Below are 26,649 nucleotides of genomic sequence, written 5' to 3' on the forward strand. Positions count from 1 at the left end.
GTCATGATTTTAGTTTCTGCCAAGAATATGTTAGGACCTCTTTTAGCTGCTTGTTTCTCTAGTCCAATTATTTGTTTCTTTGTTTCCTGCATTATTTCAATAAACAAGGCCAGATAATCTGCAAAGGCAATACAGTTGATTTTGAAGTTCTTCTTTATTCAACTAAGTCTTATTCCTCTCGTTCCAGTTTTGTTCTATTCTCTGGTTACTTTCTCAAGAGAGAAATCCTATCCCCATGTGATACTCCTTTTTATTTCAGGCGGGTCTGGTACTTCTTCTATGAAGTTAGCTTTTGAAATGTGTTTGTAATAGTGGCTTTTACTATGTTACTTGCTTTCTAATTGAAAACGAGTTCTTTTATTACTGATATTAGGCATTCTCAACCAAATTACATGTCTTCTTGATATCAATGAAGTAAATTACCTATGTCTTTGTGCTTCATTTGTGGTATTCCAAATGTGATGTTAGGCATTCTCTATCAACCAAATTACATTTCTTCTTGATATCGATGAAGTAAATTACGTACGTCTTCGTGCTTCATTTGTGGTATTCCAAATGTTTTTGGGCTTTAGTATTTGTTCAGAGCGTGTCTAACCTTTCTGAATCCTCACTGTACTCTCCCTGTTGTAGATGATCTGGCACTGTTTGCTCAAGCAATGGAGCAACCAGAGGAGCAAATTCTTGATCTAGAGAAACAAGTAGCTAAAGTATGTCTTAACATTTGGTTTGAAAAACCTAAAATCTTCTCTTCTGTATAACAATTAACTTTATAAAATTTGTAGTGGATTATAATTTCTTATGTTTCTTCAAGTTTTGCTACGCAATTAACGATCCATTGGATTTCGGGCGTACTATTTGTTGGTCTGATATACGGAAGAAATACAACATCGTTTCTATGGTCAATAAATATTAAGCACATTTTATACGGAATGTTTTAATCTAATTATCATTAAGATATTCCTGTGAGAGATTTCTGAATTACTAATCGACTATACCGTTGCACGGAGCAAGGTGCACGTTCGTCGTTGCAAGTTGCCTATTTAATTGCTTCCACGGTCCACAGATACTTGTTTTTCAATCTGCGTGCAATATCTGACCGAATTAAAAAATTTTCAATGCTTTCACATTCTACTCATTAAGATGTATAATCTTATGTTACAGATTTAGAACAGACAAGCATTACATTTAGAAACTGTGTATTTGTCTTTGAGGCAGCATAGCTAAGGGCACACAGATCACGCAGACTACATTCATTCAGTGTTAGAGAATGAGAGTACTTAGCAACTTAGTCCGAAGGAACTTGACTTGTAATTCGGAATAAATAGGCACTGCAATATCGCGTTTGTCTGCCGGGAACTGGCAAGCTACTTTCAAGTAAAATGTCTTTCCATTGCGAGAATAATTATAATGCTTGTACGAGTACACGTTGTAGCCACATCGTTGACGATACACGGAAGTTTGAGTCTGGCCATGAATCGTTCTCCCATATCCAAACGGTATGGCGACTGATCCCGGTAAGCGGTGAATTCGGGTTCGAGTCCAAGTTTGGTACAATTTTTTTCTGTCTCCATTCCATTATACAGCTGATTGTAGTCCATATTCGCAGTTGCAAGTCCAATTTAATGAAGACTGTAATCACCGCAGTGCCTGTTTCTTGCATCCTGATTCGGAATGACATAGGCACTACAACGTCGTACCATAATTTTCACAGTTGTCGGCTCTTGCAGTTTTGGTAACTACGTGGATTCTGTTTTTCAAAAAATGTGATTGTATAACACCAGTCTCATACAATCTACAAGCCAATGTGAATAATCGTTTTGTTGTCACGTCCCCCAGTGTTTGTAGAGATTCTGATGAAATGTTATGCTTTATTTGATTTTAAGTCTTCGAAAGCTCGTTTAAATTCCAATTCTAATGCTGGATCACTTATCTCTTCCTTATCGAATACATTTTCTTCTACCACAATACCAGATAAGTCATCCCCTCACAGAGATCTTCAATGTAATCTTTTCATCTGTATGCTCTCTCCTCTGCAGTCAACAGTGGAAATCCCATTGCACTCTTAAAGTTACCGCCCTGTCTTTTAATTCACCGAAGGTTGCTTCGATTTGTCTACATGCTGAGTCAGTCATTCCGACAATCAATACTTTTTTCGAATTCTTCACAATTTTCGCTGGTCAAGTCACTTAATCTTCACTGCGCTTCCTATTTATTTCGTTCCTAAGTGACTTGTGTTTCTGTATTTTGAAATTCTGTGAACATTTTTGTACTTCCTTCTCTCATCGAACAACTGATGTATTTATTCTGAAACTCATGATTTCTTCGTAGTTACCTTCCTTGTACCTAAGTGTTTCTCTCTTCTTATATGTTTCTCTCCAACTTCTGCGTTTGACCTTTATAGAGGGGTCCATTCAGTTTCAACTGAATTGCCAGATGAAGTATTCATTACTGCACTATGTACAGCCTCAGAGAAATCCCGGAGAATCTCTTCATTCCTTAGTACTTCCGTATCCCACTTCTTTGGTCATTGCCTCCTCCTGACTAGTCTCTTAAACTCCAGTCTACTCTTCATCATTACCAAATTTTGATCTGTGTTTACCTCTGCTGATCCTTACTCCTCACAGTCCAATATCTGATTTCACACTGCCTGCTTGACAATGATGCAGTCTAGCTAAAATCTTCGCGTATTTCCCGGCCCCTTCGAAGTATACGTACTCCTCTTGCTGTTCTAGAACGGAGTACTTGCCATTACCACCTGAATTGTATTGCATAACCCTAATTAGTATTTTTCTTCCTTCATTCCTACTATTAGGAAGGGGAACCAAAGACTGCGTTTTATCGGCAGAACACTTAGAAAATGCAACACATATCCTGAAGAGACTTCCAAAACCACGGCTCTCCGTCATCTGTCGGAGTACTGCATAGCGGTATGGGGCTCTTGGAGGACAACGACGAAGTTCAAAGAGGGGAAGGTTGTTTTGTATTATCGTGTTTAGGAAACAGAGTGTCATAGACATGATAGGCGATTTGACGTTTCTCGCTGCGGTGACAATATTTCGAGAAATTTCAATTTCGAATTGCTTCCTTCAAACGAGAAAACATTTCGTTGACTCTCACCTACGTAGATAGAAATGAGCATAATAATAAAACAGGGCAAATCAGACCTTGCACGATGGTCCAAAGGTGTTTGTTTTCTCCACTTGTTACTAGAGAGTAGAAGATGGAGAAACAGTCTCAGAGCATTTCTGTGAACCTTCTGCTAAGCAACCGCATGTGAATTGCATGATAGTTTATACGTATAGATGTAGAAGCCAGAAAAGAAGAAAGCTAAAGAAAGTTAGCGTTTTTCTACATTTTCTGCGCAATTTTAATAAAATGAGTATATTGATTACTGTGCGACTTACCACTTTGGTAGAAATAGTGAGGAGTAAGTGCAGTAACTGAGACCTCTCCGCACTCTTGCAACTCAGCAAAACATCCAACAACACTATCAGTCAATGCGAAGCCGAGTAACTGATTGCGTAAGGGACAGAGGTGGACCAATGTTTTATAGACTTTCTCAATTTGTGAAGCTTTTTCTCTTGAACAAAACATACAATTTTTCTGAAATTATAAACGATTGTCTATATACGTAAATCACATCTACCGACGTTTTTAATAATTCCTTCGTGGTGCGTAGGATTTTCTTTCCCTTTTAGTGTTTATTTGGCACTTTTTACGTGTTTCGCTTGTAGGCAGTCGACCCAGGAAAAGGAAAGGGCTTAAACTGACTCTGAATTTGACGGTTTTCTTCAGTTTCGCCACTGAATTTAAATGTATCCTACGAAACGAACATTACTTTAGTTTTTACACTTTACATTAGACACCTACTGATCAAACTTCTAGAATTGAAGATCATTTTATGTCAGCCGCCATACGGCCCGACAGCCAAGAGTGACGGTTCGGCGTACCCTTACAGCACACCGATAAGCCGACGATATTGTATGCCCCGTTTTGTTACCCTTAATGCCAAGCCGTCCTGGACTTACATTGTAGCAAGATAATGCCCACCCGTGCACGGCGATATTTTCCACTGCTTATTTTAGCGCTTGCAAAACCATATCTTGACATTCAAGGTCCCCGAATCCCTCCACAATTACGAAACTTCAAGGCATTATGAGCGGAGCCCTCCAACCAGCTGGTGATTTTGACGGTTTAACGCGTCAGTTGGATAGGATATGGCACGGTGTCTCTCAGGACGGCATCCAACAACACTACGCCAAGCCGAATAAATGGTTGCACAAGGAGCAGAGGTAAGGAAACGTATTACTGACTTACTAAGTTCTTGAGGCTATTTGTCTTGACTAAATCATCCTATTTTTTCTGAAAATGTAACTATCTGTTTACTTGCTCATGTACGTCACTTCTACCGCTTTCCGTCCGATTCAGAATAATTCCTTCATGTTACTAAGGTTTCTATTTTTATTTACTTATTTATTTATTTTTGGTTTTGGAGTGTACTCTGATACAAAACTGGCTATTGTCTGACAGTTATTAGTCTTATCATTCACAAAGTCTTCAGTCAGCAGAGATCATTTCTGCCTGTATGCCACATAAATTGACTGAGAAAAAGAAGGTTATATGGATGGAATCTCCATAGGAGGACAACGGTAGAGATTCATCGTCTAATCGACAGCAAGGTATTTAGGTACAGAGTACAATCTCAGGTTGGACAAAGATCGGGAAGGAAATAATTCGAGCCATTTTAGAAACCTAACTTCCCGTCATTCACCTTTCTTGAAACTATGGGAAATCTTAATCAGGACGCTAATAATGTTTGATGTCACTACGGAGCACAGCGACAGTACTTCATATTTTAATAAAAGAACTGTCCAGATTGCAAAATGAAAAAAGTAAATAATATTAATTCTGGTTACCAGCATAGGTCTATACGACCATCCTCAAGCCAAGGCTCCAAATGGAGAGGCGCCTCTCCAAGAACCCGTTGTGTAGTACCAGCTGGTACCAATGACATGCGGTGACTAGAAAAATATTTGCAATCTGAACCAGTACTTTAATCTTGATATTTCCGAATTGTAGTCAAGAGGCACACACTCGGTAACAGTTGGAGAAATTACTGACGCCTGTGGTAGAGTTTCTTTCTCGTGAAGTTACACATCTTCTATGGAAAACAAATGTTTTCTTAGAATTATCTTGATAGCATTCCGCGACCAGAACTACGATAACTTGAATGGTTCTGTCGCTGACTGTTCAGTAGTATAACTGGCTGTTTCTAATTTTTGTGATCAAGACGCTTTCAATAAAAACATCTGAAATATTTTATGTTATTGATCAGGTCAAAGCATGAGGTCCAATGTTCCTAGTTTGATCTAATCTAGAATGAAGAACCAATATGATCACTTTACACTTACAGGATGGTTGTAATTTAACTCTCTCTACTTGGCAAATTGTGAATGGAAAACTATTTACTGCATGAACATACAATTTCATAGTTATGATGTCCAGACTCTATGATGCAGAACTTGCGTTGTTGCTAGTGTTAATGTCATGCTTTGCTGTTTTGCGTTGGTACTGGACTACTTTGGCGAAACTCGGATCCCAGGAAACAACTACATGCAGCTAGAACAGCACACATTTCTGCGGTCTGATTCGTCCTGCTCTATGGGAGAGAGCAGCTTTGGACTTACATGTTTTCATCCACGACTGAGCTCCACTAACATTGGTCGTGAGATCACTCAGTTACTCCGTAACACATCTGCAGAAAGGTGTACCTGGCCGATCGTTGCCAACTGTGTAGCTACTAAGACTGCCAAATGTTAGCCCCTGTGATCTCTGTCTGTGGCGTTGCTTGCAGGACACGATTTATCTTCAGGACACACATTGCAGGTTGAGGATGAGCACAGTGAGGGGTTAGCCCACCTTTCACCTCATGTATTTCGGGCAATACTAGAGCAATCCCTCGTGGATGCAGATGGCCGTCATATTGAGTAACGTTTGCAAGCTGCAGCCGGACGGAGTAGCCGAGCGGGTCTAGGCGCTACAGTCTGGAACCGCGCTGCTGCTACGGTCGCAGGTTCGAATCCTGCCTCGGGCATGGATGTGTGTGATGTCCTCAGGTTAGTTAGGTTTAAGTAGTTCTAAGTTCTAGGGGACTGATGACCTCAGAAGTTAAGTCCCATAGTGCTCATAGTCATTTGTAAGCTGGATCGTAAGCAAGGTCTTATTCTCTTGGGTGGTAACTGAAATGCATTTCTTTCTATGGTTTATTCACTATTTCCCTTCCACGTGTTCTTACAATGTTTCATTGTCCTACAATCACTCGTTATTCACAAGGGTCCTACCAAGTAACGAAAGTTCACTTGTAAGTACTCTGTATGCCTCCTTTACCCAACGAACTGAGACTGTCATTGATTGTAATAGAAGATATCTGTGATAGTTACCGAAAGATATTTGGGGCCGATGGAGTCTAGACTGAAGGTGGATGAAGTTCTTTGTTTTATACTTCCTTATGCTAAAATTGTGCAGGCGCACTGAATATGACTGAAAAATTGCAGTGTTGAGAATTTGAGAATAAAACATAAACGACATTTTACGTCATTAAACAGAATCTTGATGTAGTATTCAAGGAGACTGAAATTGATCCAAGAGCGGTTCAAAACTGGTTCACATGGCTCTGAACACTATGGGATTTAACTTCTGAGGTCATCAATCCCCTAGAACCTAAAATTACTTATACCTAACTAACCCAAAGACATCACACACATCCATACTTGAGGCAGGATTCGAACCTGCGACCGTAGCGGTCGCGCGGTTCCAGACTGCAGCGCCTAGAACCTCTCGGTCATCACGGCCGCCTCCAAGAGAGGTAAGCGAGTGAGCCTACTGTCAGCGGAAAATTTTCGCGAATAAATTTAGACACAAATAGTTTACGTGAAGCACACACTAGTACTCTGAGAACATTTATTTGTTAAATTAATCATTTACAAATGACTAATCAGATACGGTTGATGTTCGTCAGACGTATTGTGTCTCACCATAATCTACAATAGTGGTGTAGACTGAAACAATGACTCAAAATTTTTAAAAATCCAGGATTCCAATCCAGATATGATTACTGAGCAGATGCGCTAATTGTTGCTCCACACTGGCACTACGGATACCAGAGCTACACGAATTACGACGTCTCCCTCCATGATAGAAATTAGTCATCCACACGAGTGCAGGAAAGCTTATGCTGACGTTCTTCTTTGACCAAGATGGCCCCCTTATGATTCACTTCCTGCATCACGGGACAACAGTGAATGCCCAGCGTTACTCGCAAACCTTGACCGCCCTTCACCAAGCGATCAAATCAAAACGACCAGGCAGTCTCAAATTTTTGGTCATTCTGCTCCACGACAATGAAAATGCTCATACGGCCAACACAGTCACGACACTCCTGCAGAAATTCAAATTTGAGTTGGGGGGGGGGGGGGGTTCTCGGCCACTTTCAATACTGTCCGGACCTCTCTCCCTGTGATTACGCCATTTGTGGTCCCCTTAAAAAGTCTCTGAGGGCCAAACGATCCACCTCGGACGACGACGTCCACCTGTACGTGCCGAACTGGTCAACATCTCAGCCACGGGAATTTTGCGAAACAGCCATTCACCGCCTTATGCCACGCTGGGTCAATACTTGTAATATTCAATCTTTGGTTTCAGTAATTATGTCTTCGGCTCGTTTCTTTTTGAACGCCCCTTATATAGATGATGTTCCTGAGACATACTGAGTCTCACGGTTATGTACAATTAGGATGTAGGCTAAAGCAATTAATCAAACCTTCAACCACTGCACGGATTTGAAGCAAGGTTTCATGCTCACTAGCCAGAGGCGCCTACTGTTGCGCCACCTTGGCACCACGGGCGGATGTATTACTCTAGTATGTGTTCCTCCCCATTACAAACTCCTGTTCACGTCTTAGCCAATTGCTATTCAGTATCGAAATAGAGTGAAATGAGACTAATCCTGCCTGCAATTCAGGTGGGTGAAATATTAATCATATTCATTTGACATTCCTGAGATATACTTACTCTCACCTTTGTCTACAATGATGATCTAGGCTAAGCAACGAATTAAATTTTGTGCCAGCACCACGATTCGAGCCCAGGTCTCAGGCTTACTAGGCAGATGCATTAACCATGCAGCACAATGGCACTACAATTCGCACAGCTTCAATGATTATCACCCTATTATGTCTCCTTCCCCAATACAAATTCCAGTTCATGCCTCCTCCCGTTGCTATTCACCTAAACTCACATCAGACATCAGAGGCTCTCCTTTACTGGAATAGGGATATATACTAGGCTAATCAGTATCAGGCTAATCAGTATCAGTATCAGCTGCAAAGCGATTTAGAAAAGATCGCTGTATGGTGTGTCAAGTGGCAGTTGACGCTAAATAACGAAAAGTGTGAGATGATCCACATGAGTTCCAAAAGAAATCCGTTGGAATTCGATTACTCGATAAATAGTACAATTCTCAAGGCTGTCAATTCAACTAAGTACCTGGGTGTTAAAATTACAAACAACTTCAGTTGGAAGGACCACATAGATAATATTGTCGGGAAGGCGAGCCAAAGGTTGCGTTTCATTGGCAGGACACTTAGAAGATGCAACAAGTCCACTAAAGAGACAGCTTACACTACACTCGTTCGTCCTCTGTTAGAATATTGCTGCGCGGTGTGGGATCCTTACCAGGTGGGATTGACGGAGGACATCGAGAGGGTGCAAAGAAGGGCAGCTCGTTTTGTATTATCGCGTTATAGGGGAGAGAGTGTGGCAGATATGATACACGAGTTGGGATGGAAGTCATTACAGCATAGACGTTTTTCGTCGCGGCGAGACCTTTTTACGAAATTTCAGTCACCAACTTTCTCTTCCGAATGAGAAAATATTTTGTTGAGCCCAACCTACATAGGTAGGAATGATCATCAAAATAAAATAAGAGAAATCAGAGCTCGAACAGAAAGGTTTAGGTGTTCGTTTTTCCAGCTCGCTGTTCGGGAGTGGAATAGTAGAGAGATAGTATGATTGTGGTTCGATGAACCCTCTGCCAAGCACTTAAATGTGAATTGCAGAGTAGTCATGTAGATGTAGATGTAGATGTAATCTGTGCAGCTGTAGTACCTGAAATGCCAGTGTGGTGCAACAGTTAGTGTATCTGCCTGATAAATAGGACAATCCAGTTTCTTAACCGAGTGTTCATAAAAATCTTAATTCATTGCTTCATTACATCATTCACCATTGTAAACACCTGATAGTGCAACAGGCACACAAATGTTTAAAATCGAAATTAATTAAATCTTCAACATAAAAAAATGATTTAAAGTCTCAGTGACTAAAGCACACAATTAACAAGAAAATCTAACACTCAGTGCGGGAACGAATAGCTGGTTGCGTAAGGGCCAGAGCTGCACCACTGTGTTAATGACTTTCTCAATTTGTGATGCTCTCTATCTTGAACATATCATAAAATTCTTCTGAAATTGTAATCGTTTGTCTGTACGTCTAATCACATCTACCGACATTGTTTAATAATTCCTTCGTGGCACGTCGTATTTTCTTTCCCTTTTAGAGTGTATTTCACACTTGCTGCATGTTCTCCACTGTTGCTCTTGCAGGTAGTCAATACAGAAAAAGCAAATGGCGTAGACTGAGTTTGAATTTGATGGTTTTCTGTAGTTTTTTAGCTGGCCGGTATGGCCGAGCGGTTCTGGGCGCTTCAGCCTGGAACCGCGCGACCACTACGGTGACAGGTTCGAGTCCTGCCTCGGGCATGGATGTGTGAGATGTCCTTAGGATAGTTAGTTTTAAGTAGTTCTAAGTTCTAGGGGACTGATGACCTCGGATGTTACGTCCCATATTGCTCAGCGCCATTTGAACCATTTTTTTTTTGTAATTTTTTCACTGAATTTAAATTTCTTCTACGAACATTATCTTAGTTTTTACATTTTACACTGGACACCTAGTCATCAAACGTCTAGAATCGAAGATTATTTTATTTATTTTCGACTTAGTTGAAAGAGTATGGAGAGGGTTTAGGCGCTGGACTTATTACACACTGTTTTGCCGACCCGATATGTTGCACGGTAATCAATATATTCATTTTATTAACATGGCGCAGAGACTTTAGAAAATCGCTAACTTTGTTTAGCTGCCTTCTTTTCTGACACCTACATCTATACGCACAAATTAGTACGCAATTCACACATAGGGGTTAGCAGAAGGTTCACAGAACTACTCTGAGACTATTTCTCCATCTTTCCGCTCTCGAATAACACTTGGGTAACACGAGCACCTAAAGACCATAGTGTGAGGTCTGATTTCTCTTGTTTTATTTTTATGGTCATTTCTATCTATGTAGGTGAGAGTTAACGAAATGTTTTCTCGTTTGAAGGAAGCAATTGGAATTTGAAATACCTCGAAATTTTGTCTCCGCAGCGAGAAACGCCAAATCGCTTATCATATCTATGACACTCTGTCTCCTGAACACGATAATTCAAGACGACCTGCCCTTCTTTGAACTTTTCCATGTCCTCCATGAACCCCACACCGCGATGCAGTACTTCGATAGACAATGGACAGTCATGGTCTAGGGAGTCTCTTTAGGAGATCTGTTGCTTCTTGTAAGTGTTCTGGCGATAAAACGCAATCTTTGATTCGCCTCCCATTCAATATTCACTTTGAGTTAGTGTCAGTATTTTTCGTAATTATAGTCCCTAGGTTTATATTCGGTTCGAAAGCCTTTAAATTTGGGTTCTTTATGGTGCAACCGTTACTCAACAAATTGTTTGTAATACTTATTGAATTTCTTACTTTTTATTGTTTGAGTTCAAGTGTCCCTTTTCGTTCCATACAGTTAGTCTAAATAATTTTAAAATTGGTTTTGATCCTCTGGTGATTTTACTAGATTGTTATCGGCAGCTTCATCTGCAAACAATCTAAGAGGACGCTGAAACTGTTTCTTAAATCGTTAATAAGGATTAGAAACGGCACAGGGGCTATAATACCTGCTTGTGGAAAGCCAAATATCACTCCTGCTTTACTATTATGTTTCCTTTCCTGCGTTTTGTTGTGACCTGTACAACTTTCAGTCTCTCAGTTACGAACCATTCTTCGAGATATTCCAGAAGGAACCTAAATGGTATACAACCTGAAGCAGAAGATTTATGTTTATTAAGTGACTTAAGATGCTTCGCTACTCTGAGGCGATGTGCTAAGTTACTCATGCAGGCAATTGTTGATTGCAATTTTAAAATATTTACTACTTCTTCTTTCGTGTAAGAATTTCGAATCGCCGGCCGGAGTGGCCGAGAGGTTCTAGGCGCTTCAGTTTGGAACCGCGCGACCGCTACGGTCGCAGGTTCGAATCCTGCCTGGGGCATGGGTGTGTGTGATGTCCTTAGGTTAGTTACGTTTAAGTAGTGTTAAGTTCTAGGGGACTGATGACCTCGGAAGTTAAGTCCCATAGTGCTCAGAGCCATTTGAACCAATGTCGAAAATCCGTGTTTAGTAAATCCACATTAGTGCGCTGTCGTCCGTAACATCACCATTGCTGTCCCGTAATGGAAGTGTTAGTTATGTGTTGCCACTGGTGTACTTTTCTTATCGACGAGAGACTCTTGGATTTTCTGTCAGTTTTCGAGACTGAGTTTCGCAGTGGAAACTATTAAAAGCTATAAAAGATCACCAGCCTCGAGGATTTTGTGTTATTTTAAATCTGACATTCTTTTTTAATTGCTGTGACACTGTCCTGGCGTATTTTGTTTACTACGAAACATTGCTGCCCCACAAACATTTAGCTGATCGAAAAGAAGCCGGTTGAAAAGTGCTAACGATTCCTCAGCAAATCTTGAATCTTGTGGTCTTTCAGACACTGAGGATATTTTGGTGTTACATAGTCCGTTAAGTGTAGTAAAAGTGCCACCATTTCATATATAGCTAGATATTTTTTATGATAAAGAAATTATATTAAGGACCAACACAGTGGCATCTCTTCATATTTTTTGATAATACCTTGAGTTTGGTCACCATACCAGTTTGATAAATTCTTCTCAATCTCTTTCGTATATCTTAATTTTACTATGTGATTACTTTTGTCCGTATAAATTGTCCTCTCACGAATCATGACAAACGCACTTACCCCTAAAGGAACATGATGTTAATCACGTGAACGCTGCCACTAAATTTGATAACGGTCTCACTTCTACGAGAGAGAGGGTTTGCTGATCAAGATTTCTCGTAGATGCTTAAACCACGTACCACGTAGAATTACCAAATTGTGTATGCGCTGATGCTACATATAGGATTAAGAGCGTGTGAATTAGCTGTTTCTGTTTACTCTAGGTATGACAGTGTACGGGAGTGTTAGTCAGATCAGGAAAGAGCGCGTGTAGCACTGAACACGCAGCTGTTGTCACCTTGGCAATTGGAGTGTCCACAACGTGCTCACAATGAAGCTGCAGAAGATAGGGCAACACACGATCACAGAGAATGTTGAAGTAAACATCTTGATTTACCTTCACGTTGAAGTGAATGAGTGAACGTACATCATTGTACAAAAAACTCTCTCAAAACATCAGAGAACCACCTCCTCCGTGAAGTCTAGTCACCTTCCGTGCTCTAGCCCACATTCCGTGTTGTTTGGCTACTGAGGGGATATCCGGCTTCAAATGTATAATGGCTGAAAGTGGTACAGCATTTGTAGTAGACACGTTGGAAAATCCATTCAGAAGCACGTTCAAAAACGAGAGCTTAGTTCTGCTATTCTGTCACGTCTTCATGTCGTACCATCTCACTATGCTGATTCTGTAAGACACAACGGCGCTTACACAACAATAGTACCAAGACTTCGTTAGTGGTGATGGGCCACATGACCAGTTCTGCACCATTAAATCCGTACGATGTTAGATGGTTTCCAAACATTTATCACACGGTTTACGTCACAGGGACGACAGAAAATGTTCCATTGCGCACTTGCCAGAATAATTTAGCAAATAACCATGTAACCATCTAATCAATCTCTCGTAATACCTCCTTCACTAATTTCTCTTTCACTTATGCTATGGAATCTTTCTCATACCATTTCAGATGTCCCTACGGCTCTGGTACACGTCGCTATTATACAGCTTACCACGACTTACTCCTTTGTTGGTGTGATCGGTGGGGTTTCATTCGCCCTGATAAGTTGTTGTCTTGCTTGGCTTGTTTCAATTACATTGTGTGTACTTTCCAGTATTTAAATTCTGTCAGAATCTGGGTTTGTAACCTATCTGTCTGTAACCGTCGTGGCACACTCAATTGGACTTTGTACGCAAATGTACTTCAACTAATTTTACTCGTATACGTTCCAGTTACGTGTACGTAAAGCCGAGATGTGTGCCCTTTGTATTGCGTTTGTATTGTGTATATGACAATAAAAAAAATAAGGCAGAGCATGAACAGTACCGCTCCTGCATACCACGGGTCATGAGAAGCCAATATCCTCTAGATGAAATCAACAAACTTCTCGTCACTTTGAACGAGATAGTTTGCACATACAGGGTGGACATTGAGCCAATAAGAATAGATACCGACACTGGACGGATATGGAAAACGTTGAACAGAAAGACTCACATGACACAATCAGGCATCCTTTATCGCTTCATGATCAACTTTTTTTTGCGGAATCAGTCATATGAATGGTTTTGTGTGAGACGCTACCATTACCATTCTGTACCATCAGCTTCGCCTCAGAATATCACTTGTAACCATCGTCCTCAATTATTTGTTAGGTATGTTCCAGCCTCGGCCCTCATACACAATTTTTTGTCCTCCCCATATCTGTCAAGTGCTATGGAAGGTATCTCCTGTCCTTCTTGTCAATGTCGTCACATATTCATGTTCTCGTCGAATCTGCGGAAAACCTCCTCTTTCCTATGCTTATGGCCCCATAGAATTTAACGTTCTTGTGTAGCACCACATCTCAAACGCATCTTCTGTTTTCTTCTCAGTGTATGTTCCCTTTGTTCATATTTATATACACTGAAGTGCCAAAGAAATTGGTACACCTGGCGTATATCGTTTAGGGCCCTCGGGAACACGCAGAAGTGGCGCAAAACAACATGGCATTGACTCGGTTAGTGTCTGAAGTAGTGCTGAAGGGAATTGACAACATGAATTCAGCAGGGATATCCATAAATACGTAAGAGTACGAGGGGGTGGAGAACTGAACAGTCATTGCTAGGCATCACAGATATGCTCATAATGTTCATGTCTATGGAGTCTAGTGGGCATCCGAAGTATTTAATCAGAGAAGAGTGTTCCTGGAGCCACTCTGTAGCAATTCTGGGCGTTTGGGGTGTCACATTGTCCTGCTGGAATTGCCTAAGTCCGTCGGAATGCACAATGAACATGAATGGATGCTGGCGGTAAGACAGGACGCTTACGTATGTGTCACTTGTTAGAGTTTTATCTAGACGTATCACGGGTCTCATATCACTCCATCTGCACAGGCCCTAAACCATTACATAGCCTCCACCTGTTTCAACAGTCTTCTGCTGAAATGCAGGGTCCATGGATTCATGAGGTTGTCTCCGTACCCGTACACGTCTATCCGCTCGATAAAATTTGAAACGAGACTCGTCCGACCAGGCAACATGTTTTCAGTCATCAACAGTCCAATGTCGGAGTTGACGGGCCCAGGTGAAGCGTAAAGCTTTGTGTTGTGCAGTCATCAAGGGTACGCAAGTGGACCTTCTGCTCCGAAAGCCCATATCGATGATATTCTGTTAAATGGTTCGCAAGCTTACAATTGTTGATTGGTCAGCACTAAAATCTGCAGCAATTTGCGGCAGGGTTGCATTTCTGTCACATTCAACGATTCTCTTCAGTCGTCGTTGGTCCCGTTGTTGAGGATCTTTTTCAGGCCGCAGCGATGTCGGAGATTTGATATTTTACCGGATTCCTAATATTCACGGTATACTTGTGAAATGGTCGTGCGGGGGAAAACCCCCTATTCATCGCTACCTCGGAGATGCTGTATCCCAGAGCTCGTGCTACGGTCGCAGCTTCGAATCCTGCCTCGGGCATGGATGTGTGTGATGTCCTTAGGTTAGTTAGGTTTAAGTAGTGCTAAGTCTAATGGACTGATGACCTCAGAAGTTAAGTGCCATAGTACTTAGAGCCATTTGAACCATTTTATAATACCTGTCCAGGCTCACTTAAATCTTGGTAACCTGCCATTATAGCAGCAGTAAGCTATCTTACAACAGTGCCAGACAGTTGTCTTATACAGGCATTGCCGACCGCAGCGCCGTATTCTGCCTGCTTACATATCTCTATATTTAAGTACGCATGCCCATACCAGTTTCTTTGGCGCTTCAGTGTATTTTGGAATTTATTCGAACAACACAGGCATTTGAGAATAGTAGGCTCGTAAGGCTGACTACAAAATGCCACTCACAAGTGTGGAACTCACTAGTTATTTCTCATCACTGTTTCCCCAAGAATAATAAATGTGTTGCAGGTGATGCCAAAAACTCCTAGGGCTGATTAAAAGTCTGCTAGGCCGAGACTCTAACTGACGAAAATAAACCTGTAAGGACAGATCCGGCTCGTGTTTGCATAGTTGGGTTGGTAGAGCGCTTTCCTCTAACGGCAAATGTCCCGATTTCAAGTCTCGGCCTAGCACGCAGTTTCAGTCTGCCAGGAAGTTTCATATTAACACACACTCCGCTACAAAGTGAAAAAATCATTGTGGAAGGAGATGGCATTTACATTATCTTTTAGTAACAATGGTATTGTGTGACAGGAATTGTATATCAGTGGAAAGATTACAGAGCATTTCACGTCTGAGTCGAATTTGGATTTAGTGGAGGTTAATGCAGTAGTACTGTATTTGTGATACCAACGGCATTGCCGCAGTGGTAACACCGGTTCCCGTCCGATCACGGAAGTTAAGCGCCGTCGGGCTGGACTAGCACTTGCGTGGCTGACCATTAGGTGTGCTGAGCGCTGTTGGCAAGCGGGGTGCACTCAGCCCTTATGAGACGAACTGACGAGGTACTTGATTGAGAAGTAGCGGCTCTGGTCTCGTAAACTGACACAGAGCGTTGTGCTGACCACATACCCCTGCATATCCGCTTCCAGTGACACCTGTGGGCTAAGGATGACACGGCGGCCGGTCACTACCATTGGGTCTTCACACCTGCTCGGACGGAGTTTGTGAACAACAATGCCACTTTCATTTTCAAATTGATTGTAGGAAACAAATTTCATTAGTGAGTAAAATTATTCAGCGAAACTATTGTTAATATTCAAAACTACTAAGGCAGATGTCTAAAAATGAGTGTTAAAACCGCACAAAATTCTAGTTGATTAGATTAGAGTATTGGAAATGTTTTTGCAATTTGAAAGATGAGCTCAAAACAATACTGTAGGAAATCTATGAATAAAATCATGCCAATTTGTTAACTTATCGAATCGTTTGTCCGCAAATTTGACATCTTTTACTTGTGGAGAACGTTTCTATAGCTATAAGGTTTGATATATCTGCTGTACGATTTTTGTATTGAATTATAAATTTTCATCAATACATCAGCTTACGAGTACAGCCTTACAAAATTCTAAGCTGTTTGTTTTTTATTGTCGATATGGTAAGTAAGTCAAAGTTTTTAAATTTTTGGCTGTACGCAAAGAGGTGGGTTGTGTTTTCTCAAACATTACCGCAATCTTATTAGTGGAAAGTCTTTAGAATGTTCATTATTTATTTCTTACTGAATATAACTGTTCAATTTTATTACGCATACGTACAGTGCGTCTCAAAAAACTGCATTTATTTTGATCCAAAGAAGTTCAGAAAACTTTTATACAATGCTGCATATGTTCACTAAATATAAGCTGCAGCTTTTTTGTTTAGTTTCCTTATTGGTAACTAATAGGTCTACAGTGTCTTTGTGGGCCTTCTTTCGTATGCAATAATGTAGGTATCTTCCTCATCGTTAATGGAGACGTCATCTACACTTACAGGATAAAGAAGATTGCTTCTCACATGAATCTGTCCCTCTTGTGTTGTTTATCGATCAGTTTTTGTTCCTGTTAAAGCCAAATAGGGGAAACAGTCAGCGTAATATCTCCAGATTTAATAACAGATAATTATAATCTATTTTTGTAAATGAACCAAATCAGGGAACATTTGGAGCAGTAAGCATTAAGGACTAGTAAGCGAAATTTCGCACTATCCAGAGGTGCACATACTTGTACAATGCATTCCTTGACGATTCAGTGGCAACATGCTATAAGAAGGCGGAGGAATTAAGACAAATAAAAGATTTAATTAATTTTTTATTTTATATTTATGGTAAACTGCGCACTGTAGTCTCAGGATCAAGTACAATTTTTATACTTTCTTAGTTACTGGCGCCTTGCGACATATCTCAAAGGATACATGGACATTTTGTCACTGGAAGTACTCCATGGGTAACTCCTTGTTAGCGTAGATCTGAGCTAAAGTTTGCACTGAATCCTTCGCTGTCCTGGGACGCTCGGTATCATTGAAGTCGACCTGATACAGGCCGAACTTAATGCTGAAAAAGAAAAGATGACTTATTTCCAATGGAATTAATTACATGACAGTGCATTGTTGCTCCATACTTATTCTGAATAGCAATAAACTTTGAAATAAAGAGTTAATAAGCTACCACTCCTCAAATGTTCTAAACGTACCACATAGAAGTGGTTAACTTATATTATTTCGAGCAAATGAATATCTGTATTTCACCTCTGAAAACAGGTAGATGAATTTTACAACGAAGAAATTGTAGTTAAAAGTTCACGTCACTCTTAAGGAAATGGTTAACTGCATTTTCAGGAGTTAATAATTACAACAAGTTATTCAGGTAAAGAGGAAAACGTAAACACTGGAGAAGACAATAAATGCCTCGGAAGTAATAGTCTGACACGAAAATGGTGATAGGATTAGTGTATCTATCTGCTAAGTCATCTATATGACCAGCAAGAGTACTAGCTTAATATACAGTTACCCAACAGCTAACATTTACCACGAAACTTATAATTCTTCCTTTTGTGTCGCAGGAATTATTTGCCTAATCACGCTTCTATTCAACAGAAACGGCAATACAATGTGAAACAGTGCAAAATAACATGTGTGCGAAAAATGTTTGATCGCTGAATCGCATTTCAAAGATCATTCCCGTAATGGTGTGCTGGTTTAAAATCAAGGCGGATGTGTATAGTTTAGTACAATGTGCGAGCCTGTAATTTCGTAGGAATATGCATACGAAAATGTGTGGGGTTAATCTTTACGTTTGTAATTATTTGCATGTAAAACTATTCAGTAACTTAATTCATCAAAAATATTACAAAAACTATGTTTCATCAAAATAATTCCGTTGTTCAACTTAGTACGGAAATTACGTAACTGTAAACTAATCAGTTTGCATAGTGTCTGTACACAGTGAATGCCAATGGTACATAAACTTGTTTACTTTCAACCAACTACTAATCAGCTGCATTGCACAAGTACTCATGCTGAATTCTCTGAAACTTGAGTATTATCAAGTACAGTAACTACTAAACTCATTGTCTAATCGCATCTACATTATTTAATTCGAAATAGTTTTGTCTGACTGTGTCCGTTTCTAGAGCGTGCGCTACAGTGTGTGTGTGTGTGTGTGTGTGTGTGTGTGTGTGTGTGTGTGTGTACGCTATTTTTCTTCCGTTTTCTCGCCTTGTTTCCATTATTGTTGTTGTAGCCTCAGTATCCAGTTTATTTTGGTTGTCATTACGTTCTTTTGATGTACAGCTTCAGCGTCGGTGATTCAGCGACTGTTTCGTAGTGAATCTGAAGTGATGAGCGCTTTTATGAGCAAAAGTTGCGAGCGAACAATTTTGGCTGAATTTTTCTGATGATTAGGTTGGTGACAGCCTTGGCCTACATATAGACCATGCTGGAGGATGAGTAAGTTTTAGAATACCTGAATAGTCACAGTACAATTGGACCTTGGCCCTACATTGGTAGTATACTGTTTGGGACAAAGAAATGAAAACTATCAAATGATTTTGCTAATATTTTTGTTCCTGACCCATACACACACACACACACACACACACACACACACACACACACAACCACACACACACACACACACACACAGCGCGGAGATGAAAGCTGCAAACACACTTGCAAAATCAGAATTACAAATTTAGGGTGATACTGTCTTACACACGAAACTGAACCGTGTGTTGAGTAACGCCGTTTGACACTTCTGACAGCAGTTACATAGGAATAAGTCAGTTGATGATAATCTATCAAATCTTCGTTTATAATTTCAGATTCCTTTCTGCTGGTCTTTCCCTCGGGACATACCTCGTTCTGTTTTGCACATTAATTTCAGTGGAAAATGAAGTAGCTTGTTTGTAGTAAGGAAGATTATTGAATAATAGAATCAAATTTTCAAACACTCGTTGCTATGAGGCATGCTTAGTATTCTACTGAGTAGGTAGATGGCGTGTAACTTCATGATTCTGCTTTGGTGCAAGTTTATACCTTGGCTATGTTGCCGGATCAGTGCCCAGCTGGACGTGTAATCTTGAGATACTTTATGTTTTAATAATCTTCATGATCTACATACATCTGTCCGTTGGATTAATGACCCTTTTAGAGTCAATGACTTTTCAGTGATGTAAGAGGTGAGCTGGTAGTGGGGCAGAGGAATTCTTAATTGTAAAACCTCTCTAAGACCTTGGTCACAATAGGGAGGTGGGCTATCTTTTAAGTCAGTGTTGGTAAATTATGCTCCAGATAAAAAAAATGCATCTCCTGTGCTTAAGAAGCTGTATTTCCTCGTGACTATACTGAGTAAAGTCGGTAACGTGTCCTAAGTGTGCAATGTATCTGATTATAACCTGCCCTGAGAGACAGGATGGGAGTTTTATTCTAACACGTGTCTCGTACATTTACGTGAGAGAATGATGTTGGTGCCTTGTAAAATCTCACAACATAATATTAGAGGAAAACGAAAGCGTCCGTGCTGCAGTCAACTAATCTTCAGTAGGTAGCACACAAGGTTAAATAGGAAAGCCAGCAGAAATTAACACTGTCATTGGTCACAGAGCATTTCTGATATCTGCTGCCGTAGGGTATCTGTAGCAGCCAAGTAACTCAGAACCAACCATTATAAATAACTTAAACAGAGTTGCGAAACAATGATAATGATATGTTGAGGCATGCACTGAGTGTCGTAATTTATAATGACTTTGTTTTGTGGAGCCGTGTTCTTCTTTCATCACGTGTTAGGTTTTGTAAATAGTTACGATTTTTACATTTTCCTTGGTCACACAGTTCTTATCGGCCTCTTGGACAATGTCTTCCTGTGGTTACGCCTGTGGTCTTCTCCCAAAGTGATTTACCCACAATACACTGACTGACAAACTTCGAAGGACAGTACGTACAACACACAGATTAAAAAAAAAAGAAGATGTAAAAAACAGAAGACTAGTGTTGCTTTTTGGGGATAAAATGAGCAAAGATGGCCGACATACAAAATGTAAACTGCCAATAGCATGAGATGCTTGCCAATATCAATTTGAATGTTAGTAATTATTTTCTAAAACTATTTGTGTGGAGTTTCATTTCTATAGAAGTGAAACATGTGCGATAAGCACACGTTTTAGCAATGTGATGCTACGGAAGAACGGTGAAGATGTGTTGAATAAATCAGGTAGTTAATAAAGAGGCAGTAAGAAAAGAAACTCAAATAAACTAAGAAATCTGTTGATAGGACACATCAAGGAAAATTAAATTTTGTGATACTACGGTACGATGGACGTGGAAGAATTATGGGAAAATTTTAAACACATTGCAAATTACGCATTGGACAAGTATGTGCCGAAAAATTGGGTTACGGACGGAAAAGACACACCGCCGTTTAACAGCGCAATTCGGAGAATGCTCAGGAAGCAAAGGCAGCTGCAGTCGCGGTACAAGAAAGATCGGGAGAACGAGGGCAGGCAAAAGTTAGAAGAGATTCGTGTTGCTGTAAAAAGAGAAATGCGCGAAGCATTCAACCACATCCCCGTCATACCTTAGCAAAAGATCTTGCTGAAAACCCAAGGAAATTCTGGTCTTAAGTAAAATCAATAAGCAGGTCGAAGGCTTCCATCCAGTCACTCACTGATCAGTATGGCCTGGCAACGGAAGACAGCAAAACGAAAGCTGAAATTTTAAATTTGGCATTTGTGAAATCTTTCACGCAGGAGGATCGTACAAACATACCGCCGTTTGAGTCTCGTAGAGATTCCCGTATGGAGGACATAGTGATAGATATCCCTGGGGTTGTAAAGCTGCTGAATGGGTTGAAAATAAATAAATCGCCAGGTCCTGATGGGACTCCAATTCGGTTTTACAGAGAGTACTCTACTGCATTAGCTCCTTGCTTAGCTTGCATTTATCGTTAATCTCTTGCCCAACGTGAAGTCCCGAGTGACTGGAAAAAAGCGCAGCTGACGCCTGTGTATAAGAAGGATAGAAGGACGGATCCTCAAAATTATAGACCAATATACTTAACATCGGTTTGCTGCAGGATTTTCGAACATATTCTCAGTTCGAATATAATGAATTTCCTTGACCCTGAGAAGTTGCTGTCCATGCATCAGCACGGATTTAGAAAGCATCGCTCCTGAGAAACGCAACTCGCCCTTTTTTCACATGATATCTTGCGAACCATGGATGAAGGGTATCAGACGGATGCCATATTCCTTGACTTCCGGAAAGCGTTTGACTCAGTGCCCCACTGCAGACTCCTAGCTAAGATACGAGCATATGGGATTGGTTCCCAAGTACATGAGTGGCTCGAAGACTTCTTAAGTAATAGAACCCAGTACGTTGTCCTCGATGGTGAGGGTATCATCTGGAGGGCCCCAGGGCGTAGGTCCGCTGTTGTTTTCTATCTACGTAAATGATTTTTTGGATAGGGTGGATAGCAATGTGCGGCTGTTTGCTGATGATGATATGGTGTACGGGAAGGTGTCGTCGTTGAGTGACTGTATGAGGATACAAGATGAGTTGGACAGGATTTGTGATTGGTGTAAAGAATGGCATCTAACTAAAATAAATGTAAATTAATGCAGATGAATAGGAAAAAGAATCCTGTAATGTTTGAATACTCCATTAGTAGTGTAGCGCTTGACACAGTCACGTCGATTAAATATTTGGGCCTAACATTGCGATATGAAGTGGGACAAGCATGTAATGGCAGTTGTGGGGAAGGCGGATAGTCTTCTTCGGTTCATTGGTAGAATTTTGGGAAGATGTGGTTCATCTGTAAAGGAGACCGCTTATAAAACACTAATACGACCTATTCTTGAGTACTGCTCGAGCGTTTGGGATCCCTATCGGGTCGTATTGAGGGAGGACATAGAAGCAATTCAGAGGCGGGCTGCTAGATTTGTTACTGGTAGGTTTGATCATCACGTGAGTGTTACGGGAATGCTTCAGGAACTCTGGTGGAAATCTCTAGAGGAAAGGAGGCGTTCTTCTCGTGAATCGCTACTGAGGAAATTTAGAGAACCAGCATTTGAGGCTCACTGCAGTACAATTTTACTGCCGCCAACTTACATTTCGCGGATAGGCCACAAAACTAGGATAAGAGAGATTAGGGCTCGTACAGAGGCATGTAAGCAGTCATTTTTCCCTCGTTCTGTTTGGGAGTGGAACGGGGAGAGATGATGCTAGTTGTGGTATGAGGTACCTCCGCCACGCACCGTATGGTGGATTGCGGAGTATGTATGTAGATGTAGATGTAGAAGCGTAAGGATTGGAACTTGGACAACTCTTTGACTTAAATAGTCAGGTTTAAGCGAAAGATGGTTGCAGTAGTTACACAGAGGTGAAGAGGTTTGCTCAAGATAACATGGAGAGGTGCATCAAAGTAGTCTTCGAATTGGAGACAACTAAAACAACAAGTTTCGTCCTTATTTCTATATTCGATTTCTGGTTTCTTCTTGTGTCCACTGCTTTTATTTCTATTGTTTTGGAGGAATCTATATCAGGCACCATCACGAGACAATGGCTGGCTTCAAACAAAGCACAGTTTGCAGCAACGGGACGTAGAAACAAAACGTGTAACAATAGAACTATTACTTACGCATAGCCGTCGTTCCACTCAAGGTTGTCAAGCAGACTCCAGGCTGTGTAACCAATAACGTTGTTGCCATCAACATTGATTGCTTTCAGCATTTCTGCTAGGTAGCTCTGAAACAACAGGAACAATTATTCCTGGAGACTTTTAAAGTTACTTATATTCACAACATTATTGTTTTAGCGAGAAAAGCTTGGTGATAAAACTGCTATTATTGCATCGTTACAATGATGTTGGTATTTGAAGTAGCTTGTCATAAGGATATCAATATCCAACAGTGAATTTCTTCCACCGATGAAACTTATATATTTACAACAGGGTATAACGCACTGGACTTTCTTATTAAGTTAGTTTCGTGTTACACTGGCAATTTTGCATGATAAATCGTAATGGTGTGGGACGAATCATTTTAAATTTACATCGAGATACACAGGTGTGAGCTAGTAATTCCTACCGTCCACGTTTTACACTTTCAATAATTCTTCTACGGAACTGAAAGCGCAGAAGGGATAGCGTAACTGCAGTCACGTTCGTAAGAATTACGTTTTCAGGTGATTTTCCTTCGTCAATCCATTCCCTCTTCATTCTCAGAAGGGGTGATAATCCCTCTCAAAGTACGGAGCTATTGACAGGACGTTTCAGATAACACGCGAGATCATGGGTCAACTCTGAACCGATAACAACATCGATACTGCCGTGGGAACAAGACAAACAAACCAGGCGGAATATTGTTCTTAATCCTTCATCAGAAGGTAGGGAAGACAATATGAATTCTTTTTATTTGTTTTTAAGTGAAGATCTTATGATGTAAAAGATATTATACTTTCTTTCCTTCAGTTTTGTCACTGGTGGAGAACTCCATTTGGAACTTATAAGTAATTATTGGTGGCGGCTAACCTGCTATTGTACGTTGTTTCCTTTACTTTTATACACTGAACAAAAAGCTTACAAATAATTGTTGATAATGAATGTACACGGAGAAAGATGGAATAGGTTGATCACCCAAATAGAAAATATGTGCATGGGCTTCTCGAAACCTGAATAGCACAGAGAGGTATACTGCGAAAAAAGATATAACAGAAAATCATGACTGGCTGAAACACTATTAATATCTTGCATGGAGTGATAATCTGGTGATTGAAGAAGAGAGTTGTAGGAAATAAAATGCATAGATCCTATAACTGTAGAAGAGTTGGAAGGCTCATAAAGGGTATCAAAAAACGCGAACGCCCCAGTTCAGAAGGAATTTCTACGGAACTACTAAAATATGAGAGAATGCTACTGAAATACCAATATTAGCAATGAATAAAAATGTGCTGGCTTGGAAACAGAATGCTGGAATTGTGGAGACTAGCAAATATAGTATCAGTGTTCAAGAAAGGAGATATATCTCCAGCACAAAAATATACAGAGGAGTGAGTATCTTGAACACAGGATACAAAATATATGCTATGATACTTAACGCTCGTTTGCAAACCGCACCAGCCGCCAAATTATCTGAATATCAAAATGGGTTTAAGTAAAGAAGATCTTGCGAGGAAATATGGACACAAAAATTAGAAAATTAGTGAAGCGGAGAGCAATAACCTTCCGACATCTATCGCATTAGTCGATTTTGAAAAGGCGTTCGACAGGGTAGATAGGAAGATACTATGGGAAATATTACAAATACATGGATACTCAAAACATCTTATATCATCATGAAACAGACTGTGTTTGACCACACAGATAGTTCTGCAAAAAGGAAAAGAACAGCAGGCATTAATTATAAATCAAGGAGTAAGACAAGGATGTAGCCTTTCTTTTCTACTGTTTAATATATATATAGACGACCCCATTCGTAAGTGACAACAAAGTACATTTTTAGCACATGGTACTAACCCAGGACGAAGCGATTTTATTAATACGCTACTGACAATCTGTTGCTTATAGATAAAACAGTAGATGGGTTGCAAACAGCATTGCATGAGGCGCACCTGTGCTCAACCCATTATATTCCGAGTATTTCATAAGTTCATGGCTTTCAGAGAAAGGAACCAACTAAGAGAAAAAAATAAATATAAAACTAATAAATCAAGTCTCTAACTTTAGCTGCTTTGATACAATATATCGTTTGACGACTACAGAGACACTGATATAATATGCGGAACCGTAAAACGAACATTAAAAAACTAAACCCGCAAGGACACTCAGCTCGAATTCTACAGTACCACAGAAAGGTGGCTAAAGCAGGAAATAAGTTCAGCAGAAATGTTTTTTAACGATCTAACACTGTTCATAAACTGTAGATTAAATACAATCGGTGGTGGAGTATTTATTGCTGCCAGAAGCAGTTTGCCTTGTAGTGAAATTGAAGTAGATAGTTCCTGCTAAATAATATGGGTAGAAGTTATACTTGACAATTGGACTAAAATATTAATACAGTCGTTTTGCCGAACCCCCCCCCCCCCCCTCCCCCCAACTCAGAACATATAGTTGCTCAACAATTCAAAGAAAACTTGAATCTGATTACAAATACAGTAGGTATCCCACTCATACGACTATAGTCGGTGGTGACTTTAACCTACTCTCGATATGCGGGAAAAATTATACGTTTAAAGCCGGCAGTGGGCATAAAAGTCATCCGAAATTGTAGTGAATGCTTTCTCAGAGAATTATTTTGATCAATTAGCTCAGGCGCCCACTAGAAACGTAAATGGTTGCGAAAGCATACTTGACCTCTGAGTAACAAATAATCCTGGAGAAATAGTGAGTAACGTGACGAATACAGGGATTAGCGAGCAAAAGGCAGAAGCTGTTAGGCTGAATACTGCAACTCCAACAACCATCAAAAGGAAACGCTAAGTATAAATATTTAAAATAGCTGATAAAAATGCTCTTAACACCTTTTTAAGATCAGCCAGCACTCCTTCAGATCCGATCATGTAAGCGTAGAAAAGCTGTGGAATGATTTCAAAGAGATAGTATCCACAGCAATTGAGAGCTACATACCACATGAATTAATAAGTGATGACCTGATCACCCATGGTACACAGAACGAGTCAGATCGCTGTTGCAGTAGCAGCGAGAAAATCATGCCAAATTTAAAAGAATGCAAAATTCTCAATAGTGGCAAAGTGTACAGAAGTTCGAAATATAGCGGGTACTTCAATGAGAGATGCTTTCAATAATTTCCACCTCGAAACTCTGTCTCGAAATATGGCAGAAAATCCAAAAAGATACTGGTCATACAAAAAGCACACCAGTGGCAAGACGCAATCAATACCTTCACTGCATGATGACAACGATGAAGTCACTGATGACAGTGCCACTAAAGTAGAGTTATTAAACATGGTTTTCCGAAACTCCTTCAACAAAGAAGACGAAGTAAATATTCCTGAATTCCAATCAAGAACAACTGACAAGACGAGAAACACAGAAATAGGTATCCTCGCTGCCGCAAAGCAGCTTAAATCACTTAATAAAGGCAAGG

At 40.3% G+C, this 26,649-nt stretch overlaps 1 protein-coding gene across 1 annotated transcript in view; it reads right to left on the reverse strand.

Moving 5' to 3' along the window:
- Nucleotides 1-17,344: 17,344 nt before the first annotated feature.
- The window catches only part of LOC126282010 (myrosinase 1-like), a 90,813-nt gene continuing 81,508 nt past the window's right edge, over nucleotides 17,345-26,649 (reverse strand). The window contains exons 10-11 of the mRNA XM_049981401.1: nucleotides 23,184-23,290; nucleotides 17,345-17,603 (exon numbers count right to left, since the gene is read on the reverse strand). Coding sequence (XP_049837358.1) covers nucleotides 17,477-17,603; nucleotides 23,184-23,290 — 234 coding nt within the window. The 3' untranslated portion in view covers nucleotides 17,345-17,476. The remainder of the gene's footprint in view (nucleotides 17,604-23,183; nucleotides 23,291-26,649) is intronic.

The sequence above is a fragment of the Schistocerca gregaria genome, chromosome 7 (assembly GCF_023897955.1).
Source record: "Schistocerca gregaria isolate iqSchGreg1 chromosome 7, iqSchGreg1.2, whole genome shotgun sequence".
In the NCBI taxonomy this organism is placed as follows: Eukaryota; Metazoa; Arthropoda; class Insecta; order Orthoptera; family Acrididae; genus Schistocerca; species Schistocerca gregaria.